The sequence below is a fragment of the Pelodiscus sinensis genome, chromosome 16 (assembly GCF_052426305.1).
Source record: "Pelodiscus sinensis isolate ZL-2025 chromosome 16, ASM5242630v1, whole genome shotgun sequence".
NCBI lineage: Eukaryota > Metazoa > Chordata > Testudines > Trionychidae > Pelodiscus > Pelodiscus sinensis.
In genome coordinates, this window is record NC_143067.1 from 40,780,627 (window position 1) to 40,799,859 (window position 19,233).

General features: G+C 68.9%; 2 protein-coding genes across 3 annotated transcripts; one reads left to right on the forward strand and one right to left on the reverse strand.

Moving 5' to 3' along the window:
- Nucleotides 1-83: 83 nt before the first annotated feature.
- Nucleotides 84-17,373, reverse strand: APBB3 (amyloid beta precursor protein binding family B member 3). Of its 2 annotated transcripts, XM_075900064.2 has the most exons (12): nucleotides 14,925-17,373; nucleotides 9,322-9,512; nucleotides 9,065-9,141; nucleotides 7,993-8,053; nucleotides 7,536-7,682; nucleotides 6,012-6,139; nucleotides 5,478-5,592; nucleotides 5,095-5,173; nucleotides 4,330-4,413; nucleotides 2,891-3,006; nucleotides 2,102-2,287; nucleotides 84-1,413 (listed from the first exon to the last, which is right to left on the reverse strand). In XM_075900064.2, the coding sequence occupies exons 1-12, from the start codon at nucleotides 14,971-14,973 to the stop codon at nucleotides 1,195-1,197; spliced, it is 1,452 nt and encodes a 483-aa protein (XP_075756179.2). In that variant the 5' UTR covers nucleotides 14,974-17,373; the 3' UTR covers nucleotides 84-1,194. The 2 variants fall into 2 exon arrangements, with proteins under 2 accessions (XP_075756179.2, XP_089625702.1); XM_089769576.1 differs by lacking the exon at nucleotides 7,536-7,682.
- Nucleotides 17,374-17,420: 47 nt separating this feature from the next.
- On the forward strand, nucleotides 17,421-18,648 carry SURMIR (SLC35A4 uORF mitochondrial inner membrane regulator). The gene is made up of 3 exons (XM_006110359.5): nucleotides 17,421-17,575; nucleotides 18,070-18,168; nucleotides 18,451-18,648. Exons 1-3 carry the CDS (start codon nucleotides 17,561-17,563, stop codon nucleotides 18,646-18,648), a joined length of 312 nt encoding a protein of 103 aa, XP_006110421.2. The 5' UTR covers nucleotides 17,421-17,560.
- The last annotated feature ends 585 nt before the right edge of the window (nucleotides 18,649-19,233 follow it).

Consider the following 19,233-nt stretch of genomic DNA (forward strand, 5'->3'; position numbering starts at 1 on the left):
CCCCCCCTCCGCCCTGGCAGCCCCCCGCCCTGGCAGCCCCCCTTCCATCGCAGCAGGAGGGGCACAAAGCACGGGGGCTCGTGCGCACTGCACGGTCGCATTTATTTGCACAAATGATCAGATAGAAAGTCACTGAGGTAGAGTCAGTCCAGCGGCCCAGCAGGTGAGCGACTGGCTGGCGGCTGGAGGGAGCTGCTCCAGCGGATGCCTCCGCACAGCCCCAGCTGGGGACACCAGGCTTGGTGGGACTCACCACACACACGATTCACACCAGCCCTGACTCCCAAGAAGCCCGAGCGGGGTTTTCTTGTCCTGCAGGTGGCAAGCGGGCCGGCCGGCCCAGGCACAGGCCGTACGCAGCCAGGCCGGGGCCTCTCCCGCCACACGTGCTGCTCTGTCCCGGGAGCTGCAGGCACCCGAGGGTGGCGGTGGGGCTGGGTAAGCGCTGAGCGGTGCACGCTGCTTTGTGCGGGTCGGGTTGCGGCTGCCGGCCCTGATGGTTTTGAGAGCAAAGGAGGCAGGAGTTTGCTCCGAATTAAACCCCCCCCCCGGCCTCCTGCCCTTCCCAGCAGGGTGTTCCCAGCTACTGGAGGGAGCGGTGGGAAGGGAGCAGGGCGGGGAATGGTTAGTCAGTTGCCTGGACAAGGCATCTCCTCCTGTCTGCAGCCGGCAGCCCCAGGGACCCGCCTGCCCTCCGTGCTGCCACCAGCAGAGCAACGCCGGCTCCCAGGGGCTTGGGGGAAGGGGCCAGGGAGGTGGCTCTGTGGTTCCCAGGGACCCCAGCCCTTCTTGCGGGGGTGGTAACGGCACCCCAGCAGCCATTGCGCTCCCGTTCCATGGTGACCCCTAGGAGCAGCCCTGGCTGGAGCGTCTGCGGCCCTGGGCCCCGACAGGCAGGGAGGACAGAACTTGGTGCCTTTGGGCCTGGGTGTCACATTCGCGTCTGGCTGCTTGGATGCGAAGAGCCGTTCCCGGCCTGGAACCGTACCCGGCTGGGTCAGCGCTTCTCCCCCGAGGGGCTTGTCAGCAAAGCAAAGGGCTGTGGGGTCCGGCCTTGCCTGGGTGACCAGTGGGCTCCCCCTGCCGGGAAGGGCCTCGCACTGGGCTGTGGAGCCGGAGCAGCAGGGAAACGGCGCCAGAGCCGGCTCCGCGAGTTACACGAGCCAGCGGGAGCCCGCTGCCTCGCCCATGGTCCTACAGGGTGTGCAGCACGGACTGCTTCTGCCGGAACGCGTCCAGGAAGGAGAACACCCCCCTCTTGCGAGCGCCGCCGCCGCCGCCTTTCTGCAGGGAAGGGAACGGGCACCCCGGGGAGTCCACGGACGCTGTCCGCTTCATCTTCAGCCCCGCGCGGGAGCCGCCCTTGGACTTCAGCCGTGAGGTGGAGGCCACCAGACACTTCTGGTACTGAACCTGCGACGGACAGAGCCGCGGGTCAGCGCGCTGCAGAGAGACCCCTCTGCGGCCCCTCGCAGGGAAGGGTTGGTGTCATCCCTGCACGGTGGGTAAACTGAGTCACAGAGCGTCGCTGTGCAAAGACAGACCCTGGGAATCCTGACTCGGTTTGCCCCTTCAGCTAGCTTCTAGACCGGCCCCCTTCCCTACTCTGACCACTAGTCTCCCCCACCTGGAATCCCGCAGCGCTGAGTCACCCATGTCAGGCAAGGGCTCTGAGCGGGACCCGGGCCTGGCTTCAGGGGCACGTGGCCCCACATGAGGGAAGACAGCAGCATGTGCCCTTCTGCAGACCTGGACTGGCAGGGCCCCCCAAGCAGCCTTGGGAGCTGTCAGTCACCCCCACACATGCCTGTAGGGACCTTGCTGGCTCTGGGGTTGTTAGACCAGAGCCCGCCCCCTGCAAGGTGGGGCAGAGCCCGGCCCGGGGACAGCTCGGGGGGAAACAGCCCACAGGGCAGGGCAGGGCGGAGGACACAGAGCTGCGGTGCCAGTCCCAGCAGGCGGGTCAGAGCTGCGCCAGTCGCTAGGTCTCCGGTCACTGGCTGGTGCTTGCAGTAGAGCAAGGACCCAGGGTCTGCCCTCTCCCGCGCCAATGGGAGCTCTCGGGCCCTTTCCCCGTGCGGTGTCCCCAGGGGTCACTCACCATGCAGGCGGCCTGCACCCCCTCGGAGATGGTGCCGGCGTCCGGCTCGCACCAGAAGGCCGCGCACTGGAAATGCTGCTGCCCCAGGTCTACGATGAGCGCGAACGCGTGGGCGTCCCGCCCCACCCCGATGAAGGTCACGTAGCGGACCTGGCACTCGAAGATGTGGGCGTCCTCCGGGCCAGCCTCCAAGGGACACGAGAGCAGGGGTAGCCTCGGGCGGCAGGAAAGGACCCGCCTCCGGGGCCCCACGCGGGGCGCTCGAGAACCACGGCCGGGAAGACCCAGCTTTGCCCCTTGCTGGCTGCTCCCCAGGACAACCAGGCACCCGCCCGCCCTGCACGGTCCGATGGGCGTGAGCCCTCCCCAGCCGCCAGCCCACACGCCCCCCCCACTTCACCTCGTTTCCCTCAGCCCCCCACCCGGCCCCTCCCCCTCCCTGCGCGCCCACGGCAGCTGGCCTGTGCCCTGCTCATGGCCACGCTCCGCCCAGCACCATGGGCTCTGCTGGGGCCCCTCCCTGCTCGCTGCCCCCAGGATGCTCGTGCGGTGCCCACACGTTGGCTCAGGGCCCGGGCGCTGCCCAGCAGTGCTAAGGCACGAGGGGCCTAGACACGCAGGCCAGGGGCTGCTGCTGGCTACTGTGCCACCAGGACCTGGCTCTGGGCCGCTCGCCCGGCCGCGGCTGCTGTGGGCCCAGGGCAGTGGGGCCGTGGCGGAAGCCCCCAACCCCGGCGCCCTGCGGCAGTGGGGCTCCGCCAGCCACCCCGGTCCCCCAAAGGGCCTTACCTCTGTCTGCTGCACCATCAGCACCGAGTCGGAGACGCTGACCAGGGAGGGGGCCCACTGCTCACGGCCGTGGCTGCTCATCAGGGTGGCGATGGCCTCGTTCAGCACGTCCATCCCTGGGGGCACGCGCAGCGGGGATGGGCCGGGCCCTGCGCTCCGGCACAAGGGGGCAGCTCCCCCCCCCCGCAGCTTCAGCCCTGCCCAGGGGGCTACAGGCAGCAGCCTCCCGCCTCAGCCGGGGTGGGGCACGGGCAGCGCCTTGTGGCCAGTGGCAGGCCGAGCTCGCAAGCCGCCCCTCCCCCCAGGCCAGCCCAGCTGCGCCCCACCTGTGCAGCCAGCCCCGCGGCACTGCCTGAGCCCTGGCCAGGGACTCTGCCCCCAGCGGTGCCCCCTCCGGGCCCAGCAGACACGCCACGGCAGCGAGGTGCCCAGGAGGCCCCCAGCTACTTCTGCAGCCTGGCTGGGCTTTCCAGGAGCTCTCGGGGGCCAACGTAACCCTGCTCCCGTTCAACCCCCAGCTCCGTTCAGTGGGCGCTGCCCCCTGAACGCAGCCCCCCCAGCCAACGCAGCCTCCCCAGCCAACGCAGCCCCTCCATGAGCGCAGCCCCCCCAGCCAACGCAGCCCCCCCAGCCAACGCAGCCCCCCCATGAGCGCAGCCCCCCCAGCCAACGCAGCCCCCCCATGAGCGCAGCCCCCCCAGCCAACGCAGCCTCCCCAGCCAACGCAGCCCCCCCATGAGCGCAGCCCCCCCATGAGCGCAGCCCCCCCAGCCAACGCAGCCCCCCCAGCCAACGCAGCCCCCCCATGAGCGCAGCCCCCCCATGAGCGCAGCCCCCCAGCCAATGCAGCCCCCCCATGAGCGCAGCCCCCCCATGAGCGCAGCCCCCTGTGACGTAGTGGGGGTACTTGCTGGGCTGTGGTGACCCCTGCTGTCTGGAGCAAGACCCAGCAGGGAAAACCTCACTATGCAAAGGTAGTGCCAAACTTGTTGAACCAGACACCCCCCATGGAGAGGAACAAAGGAAGGTGGAGGCTGCCCTGGCTGGGGGGCAGGGCTGGAAGAGAGTTAGTTAGTTGCTGTCTGGGAGCATGGAGGAGACAGCCTAGGGAGAGGGGCTGGAGTTTAGGGGCCCAGTCTCCCCCCAACTCAAGGGGGCCTGAGACATCCTAGCCCAGCTCTGGGACCAGACTACATCTGTGCTGTGCTGTATCCTGGAGAGGCAATAAACTTCCTCTATTCCACCGGCTGGTGCAGTCTGTTTGTGCCATTTTGGGGTGCAGGAGACGGGGGACCCCCAACGCGCCGTCACACCCCCCCAGCCAACGCAGCCCCCCCATGAGTGCAGCCCCCCCAGCAAACGCAGCCCCCCCAGCGAATGCAGCACCCCCCATGAGCGCAGCCCCCCAGCGAACGCAGCCCCCCGGCGTGCCTACTCACCCCTGGCTTGGGGCACTGGCATGCTGCCGATGTACAGGGCTTGGTACTGCTGGACAGCCGGCCTCCCGGCGTCCAGAACATCCTCTGCCGGAGACAAGAGCGAGCCCGACAAGTTCGCCGCAACCCCCGGGCCGTGGGGCTCGGCTCGGCTTGTCCCTCCCAGCACCCGTCGCTCCGCTGGCGGGTGACAGGAGGGGCCGTTCTGCACGTGCAGCCCTCTGCTGCCTGGGGCTGGGGGGGATTTGCCTTCTCTTGAAAACCCTCCAGGACCCCCCTGCCCGGAGCCCAGCCCCTCGGCCTGTTCTGCACTTTAGGCCGTTCCTTCCCAGGCAGCTTGTGTGGGGCTGGGTCTCCTCCCCCACCCTGCTCAGGGCAACAGGCTGCATGAGTCCCGCTGGGCCGGCCACAGCAGGAGAGCCCCGCAAGCCCTGGCAAATAGCCCAGAGCTGCCCCCTAAAATGGGGGGATCGATTTAAAAGCAGAGATCTCAGCCCTTCTGGCTGCAAAGGGGGCACCTGTGCCCTGGAGCGGGGAGCTCCCGGCTGTGCCCGGGGCCAGGCGAGGGGTTTCTATCCCTGGTGGGCCAGGCAGGATGGGACCTTGAGCCTGTCCCTGGTCCGGGCTCGCTAGCGCCCAGCCCGGCATCATAGCGGTCGCGCACACAGATGCCAGCGGCAGGGGAAGGCAGGGGCAGGGGCAGGTGTGGGGCAGGGGCAGGGGCGGGGCCAAGCTGGCGCTCGCGGGCGGGAGGGGAGCCCCGAGTACCTGGCAGCAGTAGGTTGTCTGGCTGCAGCGTGACGGATCGCGTGAGGCTGGTGCTGACCACTGCCCGCTCGGCCATAAGCTGCACGGCACAGAGAGACGCCATCACGCCGGGCCTCCCCGCGGGCCTCTGCTTCCCGCCCCGCCGCGGGCACAGGCAGGGCGGCCCCAGCGGGGAGAGGGCAGCTCCAGGGAACGGGCACCGGGAGGTCTACAGGCTGGTGGCGAGAGCTGGGTTCTAGTCCTCGTGAGCGGTCTCTGCCTCAGTTTCCCCACCCTCCCTTCGACGGGAACCTGGCCTGTGGGAGAGGCCGTCCGGGCTCGGGACTCCCTGGGAGCCAGGCTGGGCCAGGCCCTGCGCGCGGGGCGGCGGGTCCCCCACGTACCTGGGAGCACATCTCATGCAGGGCCTTGGCGATGGCTTTGGCAGGCACGTTGCAGTGGAAGACGTGGCACTTCAGCATGCAGGTGTCCTTCTCGCTGGCCACGAAGGCAAAGTCCCTGCGGGGAGAGCGGAGCCCGGGGTGAGGATCCGGAGGTGGCTCCCCCCCGCCCCCCACCCCTGGAAAGGGAGCTCCGTTACCTGTCCCTGCAGCCGGCGGGGCAGCGTGCGGAGAGAGGAGACACCAGTGAACGGCTGGTTCCTGCGGGAGCCGGGCCAGGCCCCTGCACACGCCCCTGCCTGTGGCTCCCGGCAGAGAACCAGCCGGAGGACCAGGCGATGCCCAGCATCTACGGTGCAGGGGAGCCGGGCCAGCCCCGGGCTCCAGGCACACGGCGTCCCACTGCCGGGTCACCAGCCCCAGGGCGTCCCCGGGAGGCTGTGACAGACCCGGGCAGCCCTGCCCCGTGCCAGGGCGGTGAGGCCCCCCCCCCCGAGCGGAGCTCCGGCAGCCCCGCCCACCCCCTCGGCCACTCGCCTGCCGTTGTTGCACCCCACGCCCCAGACGCGGATGCTGGTGACGGGCTGGCAGTGGATCAGGCTGCGGTCCAGGGGGTCCAGCAGGCTCATGGTGTCCTTCTTCAGAAGCATCAGCATGTTCTGGCCCTGCCCGGAGAGCGGGCGGCTCAGAGCAGAGCCCAGAAGCAGGGGGGTGGGGAGGGGTCTGGGGCGGGCACCGTCCTGCCGCTGGCTCGGAGCCCGGGGGCGCCGCGACGCTCACTCTGCCCAGGGACCCCGAATCGGGCAGGCGCGAGATCCCCGCGGAGCGCCCCTACCCAGGGACCCCGAATCGGGCAGGCGCGAGATCCCCGCGGAGCGCCCCTACCCAGGGACCCCGAATCGGGCAGGCGCGAGGTCCCCGCGGAGCGCCCCTACCCAGGGACCCCGAATCGGGCAGGCGCGAGATCCCCGCGGAGCGCCCCTACCCAGGGACCCCGAATCGGGCAGGCGCGAGGTCCCCGCGGAGCGCCCCTACCCAGGGACCCCGAATCGGGCAGGCGCGAGATCCCCGCGGAGCGCCCCTACCCAGGGACCCCGAATCGGGCAGGCGCGAGATCCCCGCGGAGCGCCCCTACCCAGGGACCCCGAATCGGGCAGGCGAGATCCCCGCGGAGCGCCCCTACCCAGGGACCCGAATCGGGCAGGCGCGAGGTCCCCGCGGAGCGCCCCTACCCAGGGACCCCGAATCGGGCAGGCGCGAGGTCCCCGCGGAGCGCCCCTACCCAGGGACCCCGAATCGGGCAGGCGCGAGGTCCCCGCGGAGCGCCCCTACCCAGGGACCCCGAATCGGGCAGGCGCGAGGCCCCCGCGGAGCGTCCCTACCCAGGGACCCCGAATCGGGCAGGCGAGATCCCCGCGGAGCGCCCCTACCCAGGGACCCCGAATCGGGCAGGCGCGAGGTCCCCGCGGAGCGCCCCTACCCAGGGACCCGAATCGGGCAGGCGCGAGGTCCCCGCGGAGCGCCCCTACCCAGGGACCCGAATCGGGCAGGCGCGAGGTCCCCGCGGAGCGCCCCTACCCAGGGACCCGAATCGGGCAGGCGCGAGGCCCCCGCGGAGCGCCCCTACCCAGGGACCCCGAATCGGGCAGGCGAGATCCCCGCGGAGCGCCCCTACCCAGGGACCCCGAATCGGGCAGGCGCGAGGTCCCCGCGGAGCGCCCCTACCCAGGGACCCCGAATCGGGCAGGCGCGAGGTCCCCGCGGAGCGCCCCTACCCAGGGACCCCGAATCGGGCAGGCGCGAGGTCCCCGCGGAGCGCCCCTACCCAGGGCCCCGAATCGGGCAGGCGCGAGGTCCCCGCGGAGCGTCCCTACCCAGGGACCCCGAATCGGGCAGGCGAGATCCCCGCGGAGCGCCCCTACCCAGGGCCCCGAATCGGGCAGGCGCGAGGTCCCCGCGGAGCGCCCCTACCCAGGGCCCCGGGCCAGCGTCCGACCCCGCGAGCCAAGCGCCTCCCCCAGGCACCGCGCGCACGGGGCCCCCGCCGGGCCGGGGACTCACCTCGCCCCAGCTGCCCGCCGGGCCCCGCCCCTGCCCCTTGCTCTGGGAGAGCTGCTGGATGCAGTTATTCACCGCGATGCTGCTCTTGCCCGGGGCCAGGTCCTCCTCCGGGATCTCCACCCAGCCCAGGGAGCGCACGACGAAGCACTGGGGGGCACAGACGGGGGTCACCGCGCAGGCCCCACCGCCCCCCCCGCGCCCGCCAGCGCCCAGCCCACAGCGACCCAGGCCGGGCAGAGGCCTTAGCGACACCGTGAGCAGCTTCTGCCAGGCAACCCGCTGCGGCCCCCCCGGCCGGGCCAGCCCCCCAGGACTCTGCCCATCGATCACCGGCCTGTGCCTATGGGGCCCTGCGGGGTGGAGCCAGCAGAACACTTGGTGCCACCCCAGGGCCCAGCCCCCTCCAGCAGCTCCGCCCATTAGCCCTGCTGTTCCCCAGGCCCCCTCGGTGCGGTACCTTGGAGCCAGGCTCGGTGCCGCCGGGATGGAGCTCCGGCCCGGGCCAGGGCCCCGAGGACCTGCAAAGGAGGGGGCGGCATCAGCCATGGCGGCGAGCGGGGGCAGGAGCCTGCAGGCTGAGGGCCTCTGCCGCTCCCTGCCTCGGTTCCTCCCCGAGATGCTGCCCCGCCTGGCTGCTCCCCACAGCCCTGAGCCGGGCCCTGGCCGCCCGCTTCCCGCTTCCCCGCCAGGCAGCGAAGAACCAGCCCTGGGCGCCCAACCAACAGGCTCCCCCGGGAGGGGCGTGGCACGCGCCCACTGCACCCCCCCCGCCCCCCCCCCGTGCCCCAGGGCTTCACGTTCCCTGGGATCCGGGTGAGCCCTCGTCCCCCCCACGCTGCGGACACAGCGACAAGCCCCCCATTCCCACTGCGACGGGCACGGGGCGGGCCTGGGGCACCGGCCTGCGCGGGGGGCCCGGCACGAACCCAGCGCCGCCTCCTGCAGCGCCTGGAGCCGGGCTCTTCTGCGGCAGCGGGAAACAAGAGCCCCTGGCCCAATGCTGCTGGGGGGGGGGTTCCCTCCTGACCCCGGCCCGGGCCCTGAAGCATGAGGGTTGACTCGCGGCTTAGCAGCCTTGGCTGTCGGAGTCCCTCCGCTCTACTGGCCCAGTGGCTCCGGGGGCTGCCCACGCAAAGGCCTGGCCTCCCGGACAGAAGGGGCACGTCCCTCCCTTCAGGGCTGGTGGCTTCACCCATCCCTGGGGGCCCGTGGCCGAGAGCCCGGGGCGAGTTTCGAGAGGGGACGATGGGCCCAAGAGGCTGGAGGGAGCGGCCGGGGGGCCCAGCAAGGAGCAGCGCTCCTCCAAGGAGGGTGGAGCCTGGAACTTACAGGACTGGGATGAAATCAGGAGGGAAACCTCGTTGGCGTGGCAGGAAATGGCTCCCGGGCTGCGAGGCTCTGGGGGACCCAGACCAGGGATGAGAGCTGGGCCGGGCTCGCCCCGGGAGGCGCCAGGGGGCTCCCCAGGGAGTCAGCCTAGCCAGGCCTGCGGCAGAGCCCTGGCCAAGTACCCGCGGTCCCAGCCCTACCTCCTGGGCAGCAAGGCCACCGGGCTGGGGACGGGTCTCTCCTCCGACGCCAGCTTCACGGCGGCCGCCGGCAGCCCCTGCGCAGACAGAAGAGACTCGTGAGACGCCGGCGGGGGCCGTGGAGCGTGCGCGGGCGAGTTCCCGGCGGGGGCCAGGCCCCGCATAGCCCGGCCTGTCCCCCGGGCCCTCGCCAAGCACATCCCGCCCCCACACAACGGGGCTGAGCCCCGAGCAGCCGCCGTCCCGCCGGCCTGTACCGGTTCCTGCACCGCAGCTTCTCCGCTAGCCACCGGGCCCCCTGCCGAGCCGGACGCGCACGACGGCCGCTGCCACTGCGTGGTGCCCGTGGGCACGTGCCAGTAGTAGGTCCCAGAGGAGTCGTGAATTTTCCTCCATCCGGGGGGAAGGTCGGGATCTGCCTCCAGAGTCTGGTCACTCCACAGATTATCTAGGGACAGGGAAAGCATCAGGCAGCTGGGGCCGGGGCCACGCTCCAATTTGTCCCTCCACGTGAAGAATAAGTGTTGTTCACCAAAGCACGTGCGGATGTGCACCACCCATAGCGAGACACGCCCAAAGCGCTTGTTCAGCTCTGGCCACCACGCTCCTCTCCTGGGACTGGGGCGAGCGTCTGTCCCGGTGCACAGACAGAGGGTGGAAGATGCTCAGATCACAGAGCAAATGGAATGGACCCCACGCGTCTGGCCGTGCCACCCCTGCTCTAGCCACTAGCCCACACTCTCCATGCGGCAAGCCCCTCCCCCCTCACCATGAGCACCTGTGGCTACTCCAGGGGGTGACTGGCCGTGGGCTTTAAGTAAACCGGAAAGGAATTCAGTGACATCAAGGCAGCAGCTGGGACTCTTCAAAGCCAGGAAATTCAACGTGCTGCCCTGGCATGAACCGGGGGAGGGGTCAGGTTGCCATCTCTAGCACTGCACTCGGTAGCCAAGCGGCCGGCCCCCGGTCCCGTCTGTGGTGCAGTGGGGGGGGGGGCGGTGTCTGCTCTGTGGCCCGGGTCCTGTCTGAGGCGCGGGGGGGGGGGGCGTCTGCTCTGTGGCCCGGGTCCTGTCTGAGGCGCGGGGGGGGGGGGCGGGGTCTGCTCTGTGGCCCGGGTCCCCCTGCGCTGGGCTGTGCGATTCCCTCTGACTCCCCCACATGTGGATTGGCCCAGACACCCCGACCCAGCCTGAGCGATAACAAGGCTCTAGGATGGGAGGCGGAGTCGGCCACCTGGCTGGGGGCAGGGCCTGGGAGCTGCGCAGTGTGCTGGGGGCTGATGGACCCACCCCAAGGGGCCTGAGGCCGCCTGGCCCTGCCTCCTGTAGCCACATCACGTCTGCGCTGGGCCATGTCCTGGAGCAGCACCAACCCCCCTGTTCTCCAGGCTGGCGGGGTCCCATCTTGCTGCAGATGGGGTGCAGGGCCGGGGGTCCCCGCCTCCCGCTGCAGGAGCCAGGCTGGAGGATTCCTCCCAGCGAGAGAAGCCCCCGTCTCGCCACCGGGCTGGCGGGCCGGGGGATTCAGCTCAGCCTGCGGCCCGCCGAGGATGCTGCCAAGGCCCCCTGTGGCTGGGGCTGGAGGCCCCAAACTCCAGCCTGAGCATCCAGGCTACCAGCTGAGGCAGGTGCCCACCAAATCTACTAGGCTGGCTCTGGCGCGCGGGGATGCGGGCGCCTCTCTCTGCTGTCAGGGGCACGTCAGCGACGGGTCGGGGGTGGGGGTGGTGGGGGGGGGGGTTGGGGTCTCACTTGTGTGCGGCTCCCGACTGATTTTTCTGTGGCTCAGCGGCCCTGGCCCTAAAAAGGTCCCCCCCCGCCCCCCCGCCCCCCCTCGTTCCCCCGCCTCCATTACCAGCCAGTCCCCCCCCCCCCCCCCCCCGAGACGTGTGGCGCTCGCCGGTGGGGGGCGGGGCTCAGGTGCACCAGACCAGCTGCTGCTTGGGGGGAGGAAGAGGAGGAAGGAAAGTCAACGGGAAAGGGCTGAGACTCAGAGGCCCTGCCCCCCCCCCCCCCCGGAAGCCGGGAATAGCTCAGTCCCTGCCCCATCGCCAGAGGGGACAAGAATCGGGCCCCGCAGCCCAGCACGTCCAAGGTGCAGCATCTGTAACCGGAGCCGCCCCCGAGAGCGCAGCTAAAAATAGCCAGAGGGCAGCGCGCCCGCCGGCGCTGGGAGCCTGCTGCTGCTCTCAGCCTGGCCAGAGCCGGCTCCCCCGGCAGCACTCGGCGGAATCGGGTCCTGCCCAGGCAGCGCGGCTCCATCCGCAGCTGGGAGACGCAGCCAGCGCCCCAGGCCAGAGCGATTAACGCCCCTCCCCCGGGGAGCTTGCAGCAACGCCGCCAGCCCAGCTGCTTCCTACCTCCTGAGCCCCCTCCACTGCCAGCCCCGCAGCCTCTGTCCCGGCAGGGCCCTGCGCTGGGAGGCCAGGCCCAGGCCCCGATGCTGCCCCAGCCCAGCCCAGGGCTCCATGCAGCATCTGCCCCTAGGAGGGACGCAGGGGCGGGCCTTGGCCCAGGATTCCCCCGAGGGTCCCTGCTCGCCCGCAGAGGGAGTGGGATGGGCGTGGCCTGCACTCGCCCAGAAGGGTTCGCGTGGGCCAGAGGGGCTGCAAAGGGGCGGCGGGAGAAGCCCCAGCCGAGGGAAGCTCCAGGACAGGCAGGGCCTGGAGCAAGGCAGGGAGCTGGGAGCTGCAGGGGGAGGGTCAGTTGCTCTGCCTGGGACAAGGGATCGTCCGGCGACCCAGGAGATCTGGGCTGGTTAGACGGGGACAGGCCGCCAGGCTGGGCTAGGGGAGCAGGGAGCGGAGCCCCCAGGGGGATGGAGCACTGAGATTCCTTGGCCCAAGGCCGGTCCCGAAGACAAGGCCTGCACAGCAGGAGAAGGGCCTGGCGCGCTGGCGAGACGGGCCCAGGAGCCTCAGGCTGAGCGAGCGGCAGGAGGCGGCATCCCCGGCACTGGGCGGAGGCCCCGTGACCGAGACCTGGCTCCTCAAGAAGCCTGTTTTGAAGACAAGTGTTTTCCCGTCTTTCATTCGCCGCCCAGAGTCTGTGCCGGAGCCTGATCTCATCGGCCCAGGCCTCCTGCCTCTGGCCCGGGGAGAGGGACACCGGCTCATGCGACCCAGGGAGAGGAGGTGCCCTGCAGCCCAGCCTGGTGCCCACACAGGCCTGGGGCAGGGCCCGATTCAGGGGGCGCGGCAGCACCAGGCTTGGCAGATGCTCTCCATCGAGGGCACCAGCACATTGGCCGTGTCCCCGTCCTGTGTAAGCGGACTCCAGTCTTCCAGTGGTGGGGGGCACACGCCCTGCCCGCCAGCCAGGGGCCGCGCTGGAAATCCCGACCCAGGAGGACACGGCAGGATAACAACATTGCTCCCAAAGAGACTAGGCCGCTCTCAGACCCAGGCCGACTCTGGGCATTTAACCAAGGGCCTGCAGGCTTCCAGCCTGGGGATTAATCTGGTCGGCTCCACGCAGCCTCCCCCCGGCGCCAGCTTCGCCCCCCCCACGGCCCAGTCCTCGGGGCCCAGCTGCGTGAGGCTGGGGGCCTTCGGCTGGTGAAATCCGCCTGCTCTGGCGGGGCAGGGAACAGCTGGGCAGGATGCTCCGGGAGCTGACGTGGGAGGCGTTGCTGTAGCAACACAGGCGCGTTCGGTGCGTGTTCGGCGTCACACACTCGGCTGTCGCGCTGCAAAGGGGCCCCGCCGGCTCCTCTCCGCAGCCACAGAGCAGGTGCAGCCCTGGCAGCGGCAGCTTCCCCCTCTGCCCGGCGCGGGAGTCCTGAAGGAGACGGGCCAAGGCGGGAGCACGGGGCAGGGGAGCTAGGAGGAAGATCAGGCCTGGGGGAGCTGGAGGATGCCCATGGTAGCAGGGGATGATTTCCTGCCAAGCCCATGCTGTGCCCACCTGTGCCCAGCCACCTGCGGGGGCCCTGCAGCCCAGCCGCCCCACTGGCCCGCTCCTCATTCGGGATGTAAGGGGGCGACCCCAACACGGTGTAGCAGGCCCTGCCTGGCCTGGCTGGAGCAGACCCCTGCCCATAGCGTGCGGAGCCAGGCCCGGCCCAAGCAGCCCCCATCCGTGGCACAGCTCGGACCAGCTTGGCCAGACACCCCGCCCGGCCCCAGGACCCCGGACAGCCATTAAACCAGCCGTTCACTCCTCCCGTCGCCCAGTTAACTCCTGGTGACTCCCCCGGCTCCCCCGCCCAGTCCTGGCTGCAGTATCCCCAACTCTTCCTGCATGGACACAGCGTGCTGCCGCGGGCCTGGCACCGCCCCCGAGGGAGCAGGCTGGCCTGGGCCTGGCAGCCGCACTGTGCCACACTCTGGGCCATTCTGCCCCCCCCCCCAGCGCTGCCCCCCCAGCTCAACAGGCTCAGCCACGACTCAGTGTGCGGGGGGGGGGGGGCTGCATGTCCTGCTCGGCCCTTGGCCCCCTGCTCAGCCTGTCCATGGGAAATGGGCTGAAACCCACCAAACCGAGTCCTACAGGCCACGGCCACTGCGGGTAACAGCTCAGAGGGAGGGCGCAGTGGTCGGGGGGGGAGCCGTGGCCAGGCGGTGTCTGGGCCCGGTGGTGGGGGCACCGGCCTGGCCAGAGCTGCGGGAACCCCCCGGCTCCTGTCCCCCCTCACCAGACACTCCCCAAAGGAACCAGGTGCAGCCACCAGCCCCAGGGTGCGCCTGGCTCCAGCAGGGAACCGCTGGCCCGTTGGCTGCCTAGGGACGGCTCAGGCAGGGCACGGGCCTCGCAGACCCAGCTCGGAAGAGGAAGCTCCAGGCCCCGAACCAGGGGGCCCTTGGCAAGCGGAACAGGTGGGCCACTTGCACCCAGGCACCCAGCTCGCTCCAGGGGCTGGGATGGGCGCGGCACCTGCGGGCGGAGATAAAGGCCGGGGACCCCCCAGCCCGGCCCCCCTCCCTTTGCAGGGAGCAGCTGGAGCTGCCCCCCCCCCCGATTCCCTTTTCCTCCGCACGTTCCGCAGCAGGGAAGTTGAGCCCGAGGAAGGGCGGGGAGTCCGGCTGCGGCGGGCGGGGCTGCGGGCGGGCAGGAGCCGGGGTGCGGGTAGGCCGGGCCCGGCCAGGGCGGTGCCCGCGTTCAGCACCATGGAGAGCGCGGGGCCGTGGGGCGCTCGCTCCTCCCTGCAGAGCCCCCCGCAGACCGCCCGGCGGGCGCCGGCAACAGGTCGGCAGCCAGGCCCGCCAGCGTCAGAGCGCAGGGCCACGGCCCCTTCCCCCCCCGCCTGGCCACGGCTCCCCCCCCGACCACTGCGCCCTCCCTCTGCCCCCCCGACCGGCCACGGCCCATTCCCCCCCCGCCTGGCCACGGCCACGCCCCCCCCCAGCCACGGAGCCCTCCCTCTGCCCCCCCCGACCGGCCACGGCCCCTTCCCCCCGCCTGGCCACGGCCACGGCCCCCCCCAACCACGGAGCCCTCCCTCTGCCCCCCCCCCCGACCGGCCACGGCCCCTTCCCCCCGCCTGGCCACGGCCACGGCCACGGCCCCCCCCAACCACGGAGCCCTCCCTCCGCCCCCCCCGACCGGCCACGGCCCCTTCCCCCCGCCTGGCCACGGCCACGGCCCCCCCCAACCACGGAGCCCTCCCTCTGCCCCCCCCCCCGACCGGCCACGGCCCCTTCTCCCCGCCTGGCCACGGCCACGGCCACGGCCCCCGCCAACCACGGAGCCCTCCCTCCGCCCCCCCCCCCCGACCGGCCACGGCCCCTTCCTCCTATGCCCGGTCACAGCCCCCTCCCTGCCCGGCCATGGCTCCCCCCCCGCCCCCCCCCCCCGCCACGGTCCCTTCCCCTTCTGCCGGGCACAGCCCCCTCCCTGCTCTGCTCAGCCCCCCCGCTCACCGTCGCAGTTGACCAGGATGATGGCCAGCATGTAGTCCTTGCCCAGCATGGCCTCGGCGAGCCGGGCGCCCGGGACTGGACGCGGGAGCGGCTGGCGCGGCTGCAGGGCGAGCGGCGGCTGGAGCGTGGGGCGGGGCAGAGGCGGGGCCGTGGGCTGGAGGGGAGGCGCAGGGGCGGGAGGAGGGTCTGTGGCGTGCGGGGGGAGCCTGGCCCAGAGGGGCTGGGGAGATGAGGGGGGCCAGGCCAGATTGGCTGGGGGCTGCCGGGGGGGAGCCAGCTCCACTCGCGACCGCTGCAGTGGGAGGCGGAGGCCTGCCAGGAGGAGCTGGGGTGCGCCCCCCCCGTCTGAGCCCCAGCTCCCTGGTGCGGGGAGGAAGCAGCTGCCTTGCTCTGCTCAGCAGAAACCCAGGTGCAAGGGATCCTGAGGATCCCTCCAGCCCCAGCTCCACCCCCCAATAGCTGTAATGGGACCCGCCCCCCTGCCACTTTCTCAGTGGGGCCAGGAGAACTATTGGGCTGCGGAGACAGCGCTGGAAGCAGCATCTCTCCCCGTTGGGAGCAGACACAGGCCAGCCCCCATCTCTGCCCTCGGGCCTAGGAGAGAGGTTTACAGGCTGGGGAGCTGCTTCCCACCCAGAGCTGGAGGCTAAAGGGTTATAGCGGGCAAGCCACTGGCATCCGGAGCTCCCCCTGCTAGAAACACCTCCCCCAAGGGGCAGAACTTGTGCCGTGGGGATGGGTGCAGGGCCTGGGGTTCCTCGGAGAGGGGCACTTGGTAGCTAAGTGAAATATAAAGGGTTCCAGCTCCCCCATGCTACTGCCTCCTCCCCTGAGCAATGCCAGGTGCTGTTGCTGCCAGCACCAGGCCCCTGGCTAACTCCACAAGCCGCCCTGGACCCTGCATCCCCCTGAAGATCATGGCCCCCAATGTGCAGGGCATGGGCGGTTGTCCCGGTCCTTCCTAGGAACAGAGCAGCTCTGTGTATCACCCTGGCTGGAGACATGCCCCCAAATAATTCCTAGAGCAGATTTTTTTAGAAAAACATCCAGTCGTGATTTAAAAATTGTCAGTGATGGAGAATCCCCCGTGACCCTTGGTAATTGTCCCAGTGGTTAATTACCCTCACTGTCAAAATTGTACACCTTATTTCCAATCAGAACTGTGTCTAGTTCCAATTTCCAGCCACACCCCAGCAGGGATGAATGAGCTTGCCTTGCCTTTTAAGGCTGAGGGGCTCAGTGTTGTTCTCATACGTTTTATGGATTTGTAGAGTCCTACAAATTCAGGGATATCCACTTGACGTCTGTGGGTATCCGCATCTGCAGATGTCAATGAGCATATCCTTGGCTCATTTTTGCAGATACAGATGTAGCTGTGGATACAAATTTTGTATCTGCACAGGGCTCTATGAATTTGGTCTCCCAGAAGGAAACAGCATTGTCCCCGTTTTACAACTGGGCAAACTGAGGTAGAGAGTCACAGCAAGGCCACACAGTCAGTCAGAAGCTAACCCCGAACAGACCCCCAAACTGCTAACTCCAGGGCTATGTCTACACTCGTGGCTTCTTGCACAAGTACAGCCTTTCTTGCGCAAGAACCTGCAGAGCGTCCACCCTGCCCACCAGCTCTTGCGCAAGTAAATGTACAGTCCGGCGTGGTAAGAGGGGGCTCCTTGCGCAAGAGGGCAGTGTAGACGCTCAAGGGATTTCTTGCGCAAAAGCACAGCTCGCACACGGCAGTGTGGACGTTTTCTTGCACAAGAAGCCGCGAGTGCAGACACAGCCCCAGTGTCCTGCCCTAGCTATTGGATCATTCTGTGTTTCTAATGCTCTCTAAAGGAACTGGAAATCCTGTCTGGGATCCTCCCAAGCACACAGCGATGAGAGGTGCGTGACCTTGGCCCCAGATTAGACTGGATACCAGCGGAATGAACTGGGCAGCGTTAGCAAGGTGCTGCCCGGGTAGCTGAGAGCCAGGGGCACCCCTGGGATTGCCGCGTGCACCCTGCAGCTGGCACTACGCCTGGGGACAAGCTGCCACCTGTGTGCAGGGGGCTCGATCTGCACGTGCAGCATCCGGGACTCGCGAGAACTTGAGGTGCCCGGTGCGCGGCCTGGGCGCCCCAAAGCCATGGGGGGGGGGAGCACGGGGTGGCAGCACGCGCGTGCACGAGGCGCGTCCTGGGCGTGCAAGGTGGTGCGCGTGCACGCGGGGCACGGGACTTGGCCGAAGCAAGCGGTACACGTGTCCGGGGGGGCAGGGCCCGCGCGCTCTTCCCGCGTCCCCTCCCCCTCCCCGGGCAAACGAACACGGGCCCGCCCCCCGAAGCGGGGGGCGCGGGGGCAGGTGACGTGGCGCGAGCCGGACGCTCCCTCCGTAGCCTTTGCGCCCGCGCGCCACCCGCCACCCTCGAGAAGGAAGTGGCTCCTCTCCGCGGTTTCCGGTGGGACAGTGACCACTTCCGCCCCGTTTAAAGATGGCGACTGCGCCGCCTTCGTTCCTTTCCCTTGTTCGGGCAACGTCCCGTGACGCCTCGTGCCCAAAGCGCCTTTCCCGGCTACCAATACGCATGCGTGGGCTCTAGCGCGCCCGTGCTGGGCGCTGCGCATGTGCGCACGGAGGCCCGGGCCCGAAGATGGCGGACGACAAGGTTAGGGCGCCGGGGGGCTGGGCTGTGCCCGCTGCCCGCCCCCCCCCGGGCATCCTCCCCCCCCCGGCATCGCCCCCCCGACATCCTCCTCCCCCCCCCGGCATCGCCCCCCCGACATCCTCCTCCCCCCCCCCCGGGCATCGCCCCCCCGACATCCTCCCCCCCCCGGGCATCGCCCCCCCCCGACATCCTCCCCCCCCGACATCCTCCCCCCCCCGGCATCCCCCCCCCCCCGACATCCTCCCCCGCCCCCCGGCATCGCCCCCCCCGACATCCTCCCCCCCCCCCCGGCATCGCCCCACCAGGGCTGGGCAGTGACCAGGCTGAGGGTTGCGCCGGGCCCGTAGCGCTGCTGCCGGGACTCCAGGGGGTCGCCCCAGGGTCCAGCCCCCCTACTGTCCCGGGGGAGCCAGTCCCGGCGGGGGGAGCCGGCTCCGGGGCAGTGTCCAGCCGCCTGTGCGCTGCCGCGCTGAGACTTTGTTTTCACTGTGCAGGACTCGCGGCCAAAGCTGAAGGATCTTGCGTTTTTGAAGTCTCAGCTGGAGAACTTGCAGCAGCGCGTGGAGGACGAGGTGCAGGCTGGGGTGGGCCAGGTAAAGCTGGAGTTCTTTAACCCTCCGGGTCGCTTTGCTCTCCCACGTGATCTTGCTGTTCTGGAATGGACGGGAGAACGAATGTCCCACGGGAATGCTAGTTTCACTTGCTTTTCTTGGCAAAATACTGAGGTTCTATTTATTTCTTCTGCAGGGATGAGGTTACACAAACCTGCTAACAGCACTCCCGGGAGATCTGGGGGAGACACTGCAGTTTTGTGCATTCAGGTACAATGTTGTGCGAGAGGCTGTTTCATCCCCTTGTTTCTTTTTTCTCTGCAGGATGGCTCTTTGCTGGCATCTCCATTTCTCAAAGGGTTTCTGGCAGGTTACGTTGTAGCCAAACTCCGATCTTCTGCAGTCCTAGGATTTGTGGCTGGGACTTGCACTGGAATCTATGCAGCTCAGGTCTATGCCGTTCCCAATGTCGAAAAGACAATCCGAGACTATATCAGCTCGCTGAGGAAGGGACCAGACTAGAGGAGAATTCTTTGGACAACAGTGCACTCCAGAAACATCTCTCCTCACCTTAGACCTCCTAGACAACTCTGACATGATCTTAAGGGGCCCCCCGGACTGCAGCTACATGTGTCATTCTGGCCCATTGTAAAACATGTTTAATACCAGATCAGTGTGAAATATCAGCCGGTCTGATTACAAAATATTAATCAGAATACCCTGAAGGTAGCAACCGCTGCTTTCAGCTGTCCATTGTTTGAAGATTTGACTCTTGACAACTGCCTTTCTTAGAGAAGTTTTTTCATCCTGCTTTTTCCCCTAGTAGACTGGAAGGGTGGCGGTGTCAGATCATCTCACACGCTTTTTTTACATTCCTCCATGTATCAATGCCCTTGCCCAGGAAATGTGCGTCGTCTGATTCCTAGGGAAACCTCCATTTCTCTCCCCCGTGAAGAGCAGACGTGTTCCTCTCCTTGCATTGAGCACGTGGAGAATAGTGCAGTGTCTTCCTAATCAGACTGTCCTTAAGTATATGGCATTTGTTGTCTCTCTCTTTCCAAGGAGCTGACTTGATTTTTAGAAACATATCTACATCCTGGCGTGATT